General features: G+C 50.2%; 1 protein-coding gene and 1 long non-coding RNA gene across 5 annotated transcripts in view; one reads left to right on the top strand and one right to left on the bottom strand.

Annotated features, from left to right (window-relative positions):
* Positions 1 to 4,107, bottom strand: part of LOC125335736 — a 70,562-nt gene extending 66,455 nt beyond the window's left edge. The window contains exon 1 of one of the 2 annotated variants that reach the window (XR_007207527.1): positions 4,032 to 4,107. This is a non-coding gene — a long non-coding RNA (uncharacterized LOC125335736). Of the gene's footprint in view, positions 1 to 3,154 lie in introns of both variants that reach the window. The other variant, XR_007207528.1, reaches the window with a different exon arrangement.
* Positions 4,108 to 4,323: 216 nt separating this feature from the next.
* Positions 4,324 to 12,345, top strand: part of GAS7 (growth arrest specific 7) — an 85,966-nt gene continuing 77,944 nt past the window's right edge. For all 3 annotated transcript variants that reach the window (XM_048323440.1, XM_048323441.1, XM_048323439.1), the window contains exon 1: positions 4,324 to 4,556. In XM_048323440.1, coding sequence (XP_048179397.1) covers positions 4,374 to 4,556 — 183 coding nt within the window. In that variant the 5' untranslated portion in view covers positions 4,324 to 4,373. The remainder of the gene's footprint in view (positions 4,557 to 12,345) is intronic.

The raw sequence follows: 12,345 nt of genomic DNA, 5'->3' as shown, positions 1-12,345 counted from the left end.
TATCTTATGCTAGATAAAAAGGATGCCTATGCTCAGAAATCATTTTCCTCACACAGCAAACTCGTCCCCCTTTAATGTCCTTCACAATACAGACATTACATGACGCAGAAGCAAGCACAAGTCCAACCAAGCCTTTGGCAAGAGCTGCTCTCTGTTCAGGAAGTAAATCCATCCTGCAAGGTGAGGAGAAGGACTAGACACAACTCAAGAGAAACCAACCTGCTAATTATCTGCACAGCAAAACGAGGATTATTTATGGAACTGTTCAAGGGATATTTACCTCTAGTTACTAAAAGGCATCCTCTGACAGGAACAGAGCCCTTCTGTTTACAGACTGGACATTTGTACACATGCCAACATCCAGTCGTAGCAACAGGCTTAGACAGAAATTTTAAAATAAAAATTAGGCAAGTGTTTGCATTTGGGCTTGCCTGCTAAGAAGCTGAAGTTTGCAATTGCTTCAGGAAGGAGACAACCCTAGGACTGAAACCTGGCTAGAGGCTTTTCCACCAAGACAGTTCATGCAAAGAAGAACAGGAGCATGCAAAAATATCAGAAAGGGAGATAGTGAGAAAAAACAAGTTGGAAGTAGAGGAAAAAAATATCAGAGAATGCACCAAAGAAAATATGGAAGCATTCTGTCAACAAATATCAGAAAAGCAAAATTAAAACCAAAATTAATTATTTTACATGAAAACTCAGAACTATTTGGATCTGAGTTGCAACATGGAAAAGCTGGGTTTGAATACGCTGAAGAAAAATACAGGATTTTGTTTTGATTTCAGTTCTTGCCATCTACAAATGGCATTATTAGAGAATACTGCTGATAGATGTACCTGGATGTGTGCCATGGTATCAGGTCTGTGGGGTTTTGCCAAGCAAGGCACAGCTGGTGTGATAATACCACATAATGGATCATAGATCAGTAGTTACCAGCTTAAATACTTATCAAAAGGGGGTGATTTTAAGCAATTTACCACAATTCAGAGAATCAAAAATAGAACTGTGAAAAGTAGGCTGCAAATTGTTGAAAGAATCCTAAGAAAAAACCCTGAAGAGCTCAGCTCCGATGAGTGCTGCCTAAATGAAGGACAGGTCCATTGAAAGTCACCTTCTGAAAGGTCTAGGAGAAAGGCTACAGACAGGCTACCTGAGTGCTCACTCAAAAAACAGGTGGTGTAAATTTCTAAAATTTCAGGAAGAGAGAGAGAAAACTTCATTAAAATGTCACATTAATTTCCCTGTACAGGCCAGGGAAACACACAGTGTCTCCTGTGATGATAGTACGTTATGGGCACAAGGGTGGTAGTTGTTCTGAACTTGCACCTCACTAGTGATTGCAAAGCAAGAACAAATCAGAAGGAAAAATGGGAGACTCTTCCTCCATGAAAAAAGATGGAAGAGAAAGAAATCTGAACCTTAGGACAGGCCATATAGGAGGTAGTACCCATATGGGGTCTGCGAAAAGGACTGAGCTCCCAAGCAAATTGTGGAGAACTCATGGAGTGGCTCACAGAGGCAGTCAACAGAGTGAGCCTCAGAGGAGACATGGACATGTCTGCTAGGCATGTTTGGCTCCCCTCAGTCAGCAGGGTGAGAGACCCACTCATCTCAGTGTTGTCTGACCCCAGCATCAGGTTCGTGCCCTTCCTTCCCCTCTCCATTAACTGCCTACAAATGGATGATGGGTGGCAGGCAGATCCAGCGCCTTCGGCCTCATCCCTGTCACACACATGCTGCTGTGACTCTTGCACACAGAGAAGTGAGCCTCTCTCTCTTCTCTGCATGCCACACACACCACTGATGGGTCCCACATGTGCAGGTCACCGTGCAGAGGTTGCACAAACACGGGTAAGACCCTGATGCACGCCTGGGACGCAGTGAGTCACACCAGTCACTAATTCTTACAGGTGCTCTGGGCTGAGTGTCTCACGCACAGGTGTACACGTGGCAGCTGCTGTCCCACAAGCACACATCCAGGTCAGTCTCCTGTATGAGCAAGGCCTGCCCATTCAGGGCAGGTTACACACACACACGGCACAAGTGTGACTCTCAGCTCAGCCTCAAGGTGTGTGCTCACATCAGTCACACTCACAGGTGAGTCTCTAACACACACACAGGTGTCTCCTCCCAATACACTTTCATACAAGGTTGAGTGTCTCACACACACAGTTTTGGGAGAGTCTCATACACAAACACACAGGTACTTATCCCATAAGCACACCAGATGTAGCACAGTCACTCAGCTGTGCATGCCCTGCCTTTCAGGTGAATGCACGTCTGAAGACCTCAAGTACTCTGTGGGCAAATCTCATGCTCCCTTGCAAGTGGAGGGGGTCAGGCAGCTGACACTGAAGTGAGTCACATGTATTTGTACTTGGGATTCACATACACACAGCCACACCTGTGCTTGTACACATACAGGCAGGTGTATGTCACATATGTGCAGCGAGTCAGGCGTGCATACCTGGACAGAGACACACACCAAAATACAGGGCTGGCAAAGAGGAAAGTCAGGACCTTCATACACAGACAGAGATGACTTATCCAGACAAACACACAAGTCACACACTCGCTGCAGAGTGAGGCAGACAGGCACACCAAGAGCAGGCTGTGCACAAAGTGGGTACTCATAAACAAAACACAGGCTGGTGATTCACACACACACATATGTTCAAGCGTCACCCAGATGAGAGCGTTGCACAAACAGACAGTGCATCTCTCACATACACAAGAGGTGTTGAACAGACCGAAGTGCCACACAAAGGTGCAATTCACACACGTGCTACAGTCAGACACACACATGAAGCAAGGTGTGCGCTCAGACAAGTGTTGCAGAGATACATGCACTTGAGGATGTGCCACACATGCTTCATATGTGCTTAAGCGTGTCACATAATGTCTTTCAGGCAAAATGGATCTCACACCCTTGGTTGCGTGTAACAAATGCACACCCAGTGCCCCAGACACACAGAGATGTCTCACACTCACGCAGACACGAGTCTCTCCAAATGCAGGCACGGTGTCTCAGACACAGAGGGTCACACATGTAGGTGTTAGACATGCACGGTGCTTCACCCACCATCTCACAGACACACAGGTGTTGCACACACACACAGGTGACAAACGGTGTCTCGCACACTCAGTGTCTCACCTGGTGCCTTTCACGGACACACACGGGTGTCCCGTTGTCACAAACCTGGTGACTCTCATATACAGGGCTGCCTCTCACCGACCTACACGTGGGCATCACTAATGCACCCACGGGGTGACACAGCGTCTGTCCCCCCACGCGCGGTGTCCCTCACACACAGACACACACACAGAGGGGCATCAAGGACACAGAGCATCCCTCGGAACAGTGTCTGTCACACACACACAGAGGGGTGTAGAGCACACAGGCATCACACCGAGCGTCCCTCAGAACAGTGTCTGTCACACACAGACACAGGGGTGTCGAGCACACAGAGCGTCCCTCGGAACAGTGTCTGTCACACACACACAGAGGGGTATAGAGCACACAGGCATCACACAGAGCATCCCTCGGAACAGTGTCTGTCACACACACACAGAGGGGTATAGAGCACACAGGCATCACACAGAGCATCCCTCGGAACAGTGTCTGTCACACACACACAGAGGGGTATAGAGCACACAGGCATCACACAGAGCATCCCTCGGAACAGTGTCTGTCACACACACACAGAGGGGTGTCGAGCACACAGAGCGTCCCTCGGAACAGTGTCACACACACACACAGAGGGGTATAGAGCACACAGGCATCACACCGAGCGTCCCTCAGTACAGTGTCTGTCACACACACACAGAGGGGCATCGAGCACACAGGCATCACACCGAGCGTCCCTCAGTACAGCGTCTGTCACACACACACAGAGGGGTGTCGAGCACACAGGCATCATCACACCGAGCGTCCCTCGGAACAGTGTCTGTCACACACAGACACGCAGCCGGTGTTCCCCGTGCACTCGCACACGCGGTGTCCCCCCGCCTTGCCTCTCAGGGTCACTCACACACGGTCCCTCTCGCCGTCCGGCCGACACGAGCGCCACACGCGCAGCCCGCCCCGCGCACCCGCACGGCCTCTCCTCCCGCCGCTTCCTCCCCCTCTCCCGCTCTCCCCCTCCTCTCACCACTCCTCCTCCCGCTCTCCCCCTCCTCCCCTCGCCCTCCCCGTCCCGCCTCTCCCGCCCCACCCCGAGCCGGCGGTGCCCGTGGGCGCCCGGCGCCGGGGCTGCTCGGCTCCCGCTGCCCGCGCTGCCCGCGCCTGGCGCCCGCCGCGGCCCCGGCCCGGAGCGGGGCCCCCTCAGCGCAGCGGGGCGGGCGCGGAGCGGCGGCGGCTGCGGCCAGGAGGGATGTCGGGGACCCGCTGCCAGGCGTTGTACCCCTTCTCCGGGGAGCGGCACCGGCAGGGGCTGCGCTTCGCGGCGGGAGAGCTGATCACGGTGCTGCAGGTGCCAGACGGCGGCTGGTGGGAAGGGCAGAAGGAGGACGGGCTGCGCGGCTGGTTCCCGGCCAGCTACGTCCAGCTGCTGGAGGTAGGACCGGGGCCGGGGCCGGGGCCGCGCCGAGCGGGGGGCGGGAGGGGCCGGCCCGGGGATGTCCCGCGGGGGCACCGGCGGTCCCGGGGGGGACACGGGGCCATCGCGGCGCTGCTGGTGGGGACCCCCCTCGGCATCGCTGTGCCCCTGCCCCGGGCAATGCCCCGGCGCCCCGGGCTGAGGCTGCCGGGTGCTGTAGGAATCCGCTTGCCCTGCCTCGCCCCGGCAGCCAGAGCCTTTGGTGCTTGTAGTTGTAACCATGGAGCGGCAGAGCTCAGGTGCGTGACGAGCTGCGGAGTGCTCCGGACGCTTGGGTTTTCACAGTCGCTGAACAGCAGCAGAAGTCAGTGTCTGCGGTGATGCAGCCCCTGTCAGTCACTCACGAGGGCCAGATGCTGGGCAAGTTCCGCTCCATCCTCTCTCCCTCACCCCCTCCCACTCCCTGTCATTTCCTTTCCCTGAACGTGTCATGGCTTTATGTTGTGGACGAGGTAGTTCAGGTACAGAATCATGGAATCACAGAATAGTTTGGGTTGGAAGGGACCTTAAAGATCATCCCATTACACCCATTCTGCCATGAGCAGGGACATCTTCCACTAGACCAGGTTGCTCCAAGTCCCATTCAACTTGATCTTGGACACTTCCAGGGATGGAGAAGCCACAAGTTTTCTGGGCATCCTGTGCCAGGACCTCACCACCCTCACAAAGGAGAGTTTTTTCCTAATACCTAATGTAAATCTGCCCTTCTTCAGCTTGAAGCCATTCCCCCTTGTCCTGTCACTCCATGCCCCTGTCCAAAGTCCCTCTCCAGTACCTGTGGGTACTGGATGATTCTCTTGAGTTCTCCCTGGAGCCTTCTCCTTCTTGCAGCAGCTCCCCAGCTAGCTGCAGACACCTCGCTGCCATACCTGTGCCATAGCTCAGGGAGCCCCGGCAGGGTTAAGGCTGGTTGTGCAGACCCAAAGGCCATGGACCTTCTGTCAGGATGCTGAGAAGTTCTGTCAGCTTCAATCATTTTCAGGGCCCTGACAGCTGGGGTGACAGTTGGATTCCCACCTCGGGACTGCTTGTGCCTGAATGTGTTTATTGCTTCCAGTCCGTGCAAACAAGACACAATGTGAGAGTAAAAAATATGTCCATGAAGAGAGCCTTCACAATCTCTGCATGTGAATTCTGAAACATCTTGTGCACTAAAGCAAGAACTTGCCATGACCCCATCAGTCTTCTCCTCACTGGCCATGCCCTGTTCTCATTTGGAGCTTACACTGAGGCTGTGGGCATGGCAATGGTCCCTGAGAGCATCTCCCTGCCGTGACTGGGCTGCAGCCATTCGCAGCCTGTTGCTCAGGTCAGCCTCTGTTTTTCCTCCACCCTAAGGGGAATCAGCCAGCCTGCTTTGCTTATGTGCAAGGCAGGCAATGCCCATCCCAGGTTTTCCATGCACACCCTCCAGGGAACCCAGAGAGGCAGGAAGCAGAGTCCTGAGCAAAACTTGTCCACCAGCTGCATGTAGAGCAGTGTTCTGTGAGCCAAAGATTCTGTGCAAAAGGACATTTTGCCCACAGATCTGGTGCTGCCTTTTCGTTTCTCTTGTCCAAATAAATTTTAAAAATCTATGATGTTTCCATTGACCTCCTGTTTCTTATTTTTACCTGGAAAGACAGGAAAGTCAAAGCAAGAGTTGCCCACGTAGTGCTACAAGAGTGAGGCCACAGACTTTCCTGTGAAACTGACACACTTGGGATTTCTTCTGTTAGTTTTAGAATGTTGGAGTCCTATTGTTTGTCAGTTTTGTCACCTACAAGATCTTTTATTGAGATGTGTGAATGTTTGTGGTTTCACAAATTGCTAAATGTTTACATATCTAGGAATTTAGGAGTCGTTTGAGGAAAAATGTGTCATGAGATGTGAAAGATTCTGCTCAGCAAAGGCAGTGGGGAATTGCTTCAAAATACCGTAACTTTGCTTTCCTGTCATCTCCTTCTCAGAAACTCTCCTTTAAGTCTGAGGAAGTTCCACTGTGTTTGGATCAGTGCCCACAGCCCCACAGATGTGCCTTTCTGACCCTTGGCTCGTGTACCACTGACAGCTTTGATGGAGACTGCTTGTCCACACCGCCTGGCCCCCTTTGCCCTCCCTTGGGCAAACCTTCAGAAAGAAGGCAAGAAAAATGGCAAGGGCTGCGTGTGTTCGCTCTGGCATGTTTTTTCCTTTTCTCCAGAGATGGTACCTAATAAGGACTATGAGCCAGAGTTAAAAAATATGTCAAATGAGAGCTAATTAACCAAATCCATGGGATCACAAGTTCTTGGCACACATCACAGTAGATGTGTGAGAAGGAAGCTCTGTGTGTGTCTGTCTCTCATGGCTCTGTTCAGGGAGCCTTTCCCTTCTCTCTAGGTAGCTTATCCCTTGTGTGCAGGTAAGCAGCTTGCTCAGGGACCTGATTTAACTGAAAGATACCACAACAGAGATACTCTCCTTCCCTGTTCTCTGATCCAAGTCCCTGCCCAGCTACACTGACATCTGAGCTGGTATCAGGGAGGTGGTCACAGTGCGTGTCCAGGTGGGGCCATGGACATGAGTCTCCTTTCTGTACCAGCCAGGCCTTCCATGGGCTTTGGGTGGCCCTGGCCCTGCAGCTCTCAGTAAGGTTCAGTGCTCTGTCCTCAGCTGAACTTGACCACACACTGTTGTTTAAAGAGGAAGATGTTACCCTCTCCCGCTGTCCTGCCCTTGTTTCCCTGTGCCCAGTTGACCCCAGCAACTGCTTGTGCTCTCTCTGGAGCCTGAAGGAGATCTGGCTGCATTTTCTGCCACAGCAGTGACTGAAGATGGCTCATGGCATCACCCGAGGCATGCCAGGCCTGGCAGCATTTGCCCTCCACAGCACACACCATTTCTTCTCTCAGCAAAGTCTGTCGGGTGGCTCGGAGCTGCCAGAAGGAGGTGGCCTTCTTCTGAAGCCTTTGTGGCTTGAAGCCTGCACCATGTTTAGACAGGAAGGCTGGATTTTCTCATTCTCTTCACATTTACCAACACTGGGATCTCCTCTGACAGCACTGGTTCGAAAGTCTGTGCTGAGTTTTGGTCCTGAGCTCAAAGAGGGAAATGAGAAAGGTGTGAAGAACAGCAGAGAGGGGAAGCTCTCCCACCCTTGAGCGGTGGTTGAGCAACCAGTCTGTGGTGTGCTGGTTCCTGACAGTTGAAGCAAAAATGTGTTTTCAATTCATTCATCACAGTCAAGGAAAGGACCAAAACTGTGGTAAATGTGGGGCAAGAGAGACACAAGAGGTAAAGACATAAAGACATTTGGCATGCTTTGTTTCCTGCTGCAAGCACACAGTGGAGGGTTAGAGGTAAGCAGTGATGGCTGAAGGTTCCTGCTCAAGGCAGTGATGGAAGCAATGAGAACTGGAGGAGGACTGGAGGAGCTCATGGTGGGGACAAGCCAGAAACGACACGTCTCTGTGAGCTCTGGAGAGGATACTGCTGTCATAGAGCAAAAAACACTATGAAGAGCAGAGAGCAAAGGGAGAAAGGGAGGGTATCGGCTTCGTGGTGGGGTTCCAGATGGATTCCCTGAGGCTGGGCTGGTTGGGAGCAGCTGAGGAGGCTGCTGTGGTCTTATTCACAGAACCACTGGGTTGGAAGGGACCTTTGGAGATCAGCTAGTCTGGTTTGCCTGGCTATGTCTGTCAGGTTTTGAATGTGTGCAAGGGTGGACACCACAACTGCTCTGGACAATGTATTCCAGTGTTTAACTGCCCTCACAGTTTTTTGTTGTGTCCATTAAAGGAATTTGTGTCCCTTTGAAGGGATTTTCCGTGTTTTAGTTTGGGCCCATTGTATCTCATCCTTGCACTGAGTATCACTGAGAACAGTCAATCTATGCTTTTTTTACTGTCCCACCCCCCCAGATTTTTATTCACATTGATAACATCCCTCTCAAGCCTTCTTGTCTTGATGCTAAACAGTCCCAGTTCTTTCAGCCGTTCTTTGTATGACAGATGCTCCAGTCCCTTAATCATCCTCGTGGCCCGTTGCTGGACTCTCTCCAGCGTGTCCTTGTCTTCCTTATGTTGGAAAACCAAGTACAATTTCTTACACTGTTGTAGATAGTAGGTTAATGGAGAAATGGTTCTTAAGCAGTATTTCCTGAGCATGGGAATCCATGGACACCAGAGGAATCCTGAAGACTGCTGTCACATTCATGTGGTTTTGCTTTGGCTGAGCTTGGTCTATGAGCAAGCAGCACCCTTCTGCAAGCCGAAGGGCTTGGGGAAGGAGGATGTTGTTGCTTGGTATCCATATCCTATTGAGTAGATACCATCAGCTTCAACCCTCACCCCTCCTTTGGTGATTAATAGCTATGGCAGGCATGAGACCTGAAAGTCAGGGATTTTCTGATGCTTCCCTCCCTCCTGTGTGCTTTATATTTTTGCCTGACCTTTTGGCCATTGAGCAGAGCCCTCCAGGGCCCCTCGGTACCAGACTGTCGCAGCCCCAGGTTAAGCAATTGGCCTTCCCAGCCTGGAGCAAGAGGGAATCTGTGCAGATGCAGGTGAGGAGGTGGTGTACACAGCTATAGAGCCAATGGAATGTGGTGTGTGATACACCGAGGGATTTCTCAACAGCTCATGTTTCTTATCCCGAGGCTGGCTGCCTCCTCCCCCCAACTGCATCAGGGATGCTTGGGATGATGATGTCTGTAGAAAGATCTGTACAGCTCCAGACGTAAGAGCAACCTGGCACAAGGCTCAGGTGCTCCAGTTTGTGACAACCTTTATGGCACACAGATGTTGAGAAAGTGGGATGGTGTTAGACCTCAGGGGTGTGTATTCCAGGAGGTGCTTTGCATGGGACCCTCTGGAGAAATCTCTGTTGCGTCTGGTTTTTCTAGACAAGTGATTTTGGGAGGGCTGGAGAGATGTGTCATTCAGTCACATTTGCAAGTGGTTTCTTTTGAAATCTATTTTGGGCCTTGATTTTTGTATTTGTAGTTAACTAGAAATCACTTATATAAGCAGCAGCAGCAGCAACATATGCAAATTTGCTGGAAATTGTCAGCACTTTTTATAGCTTCAGTCATCCCACAGATGTAAGTCTCTGTATGAAGCACAGCGTGTGCTTCCAGAATGGATGGAGGTGGCTCTGGAATCTGACTGAGCGGGCTGGACTGAGTAGGACTTCGAGCTGCCACTGATCTTATCTGCACTCTCCACAGCTTGATTTACCAGAACTGTGAGGCACTTAGGAAGGAAGGAATGGTGTGCTTCTCCCTGGTGCAGGCTTCACCTGCAAGTGTGGGACAGATGGTTCATTGCTTCCACTGTTGTGAAATACTCAGTGGGTAACTCACCTCACCTAACCCAAGCTGGGGCAGCTGCCACGTGGACATGGAGATGTGCAAACAGCTGAGCCTGGAGGTTGTTGCACATCCAGCTGCAGGAGGCATGGCATGGCATGGCATGGCATGGCGTGGCACAGACTGCTTCTTTCGTGGTGCCTGGGGAGTCGTAAAGAAAAAGGATGGAAGGAGTATACAGAAATCAAAATGCCTTTTATTTATTTTGTAACAGCACAGAATGTGTAGAGGATTTCTGTGCCAAACTGCTCTCTGCCATCGTGGGAGCTGTATGATGTGTGTGATATGTAGAAATGATATCCTAGGAGAGAGGATGTGTTGGTACAGAGCTTTTCCTGATGCACAAAGGAGAGTAAGGTTCTGTATGCACCTGGGTGGCTGTGTGTGTGCCTGAGCCCTGAGCTGTTTGTACGTGGTGTTCATATCTCCTGCACACAGCAGTGGTTCTTTGCTTTCTCAGAAGGTTCTTCTACATCCTTGGAGTTTGTTATCTCACTCTCTCTCGTTCCTCCATCTCCCCACACAGAAATCAGCTTAACATAAAATTCATGAAGAGCCACAAGAACCGAGGGGATGTGTGAGGATGTCGGGTATAGATGTGACTGCTGCCACTGCTTTTTTTCTAAGGATATTCTGTGGAGCAAGTAATGCTCCAATCTGTAGTCTTGGGTGATGAGGAAGAACCTGGTCTTTAATTTGGTGTGATAAGGCTGTGGGTGCTGAACCCAAAGAGTGGATGGCATCACTGCCAGGCTGGGACTAGTATTCTTGTCTCCTGCCCAGGGGTGCTTGTGACACCATCCTGAGTGTTCTGGCCATTCTGCTGCCCCTGAGAGGTGTTGCTGGGGCAGCAACCAGAGCTGAAGTGGGTATGGCATTTCCTCAGGTGTAGAAGGTTGGTTTTCATTCTTTTGGTGCAGAGAAAATGTCTGTGCATGGTCTCAGGGAAAAGGTGAAGTTTTCAAAGTTCAGTGCTCACAGGCGCTGAGGCTGGTCTGCTCTGCAGGATTCAACAGCCAACTGTTGTCCAAAGTGAGGTATTCATGAGAGGAGTGACAATGAGAATCCTGCAGTATTGCCTTGAGGTTTAAGTTTCACAGTGTCTTTTTTCTATCTCTGACTTTCTGTAACTGTATTTTTTAGAGTTGAAACTTGTGATCATCTGACCACTGATATTTCTGGCAAATGGTGAATGAAATCAAATATAAAAGGGTGAGGAAATTATGTTTTGCTGCCAGAAAATCACTCTTTAATGAAGGTTCTGAGGGAATTTAAAGCCCCAGGAGAATGTGAAGAGGATGTGATGCTGCAGTTCACAATCCCTCTCCTGTGAGAGTGATATCTGTTATCCATCTGGTGATTGTCTCGCACTGTTGAAGTTACAGATGAAATGTAAAAGCTGAATAGTGCCGTAAATAAGCAAAATTTTGAAGGGAAGGGTCTTACTGTGGCATTTTTTGTGAGCTCTTCCATCCCCTGCACAAGTTGGGGTGTTGCAGAAGCTGGGCTCATAGGTGCTGCTTCTGTAGCAGGTGAGAACAGTCGCACTGTTGGCCTTACAAAAATTGCATAGGACAGATGTGTTTCCTTTATGCTTAACTAAAAGATTAAAAAGTGCCATGGAAGGTTTAAAGTGGAGTATCTCTTATGGCCTGTGGATTACAGAGAGAGTCTCAAAACAGTCTCCCTGCAGACATCTGCCTCCTAGATGTGAAAGATTAAATGAGTTGCTGTGCACCTGCACGGTAAGGGTGGATATAGAGTAACCATGAAAAATGTGGATCATTTAAAGACTCACTTGAAGATTGCTTAGTTCCCTGAAGAATTTCCAGCTCATTCTGTGCTCTGAATGGGGCACGTGTCCTGTAGAAAAATACAAGACTGATTTCTGCAGCAGTAAACATGGGGAACTCAAGTCTCACTTTCCAGCTTGGGTGCAAAATGCACCTTCAGTGCCTTGAGTGTTGTGCCACATACACCGGTGCTTAATGCACTACACAGCACTTTATACTGAGTGTAGTTTAAAAAGACACAGCAGGAATAATGAGAAGATGCCAGATACTTATTTTCTAAAAACAAAGAAGCTTTACTTTGGTGTGCAAAATGGAAAATTTGGCTCCGTAATCAAGACCAGAAAATTCTGGCAGCTTCAATGGGATTTGGTTTTTTTCTACTTCTTGCACTTTTACTTGTGGGATAATAAATGACCAGGTAGAATTACACAGTCATTTAACTAACTAGATTAAATCTGTGCACACATGGCAGGTTTGCTGGAAGCCTCCCAGAAGCTGGGGCTGGAGTGCAGTGGCTGCTCCCTGTGTGCTCATTTCCAGTAACCTCCACAGCTCTGCGCTTGCAGACAGGGACAGAGGACCTGGGGAAACCTGAAAGCAGCACAATGGAATTGGTGGTCCCCAC

This window comes from Corvus hawaiiensis, chromosome 19 (genome assembly GCF_020740725.1).
Source record: "Corvus hawaiiensis isolate bCorHaw1 chromosome 19, bCorHaw1.pri.cur, whole genome shotgun sequence".
Taxonomy (NCBI): domain Eukaryota; kingdom Metazoa; phylum Chordata; class Aves; order Passeriformes; family Corvidae; genus Corvus; species Corvus hawaiiensis.
The sequence above is the reverse complement of the archived record's forward strand: the minus strand, read 5'-3'. Positions and strand labels throughout refer to the sequence as shown.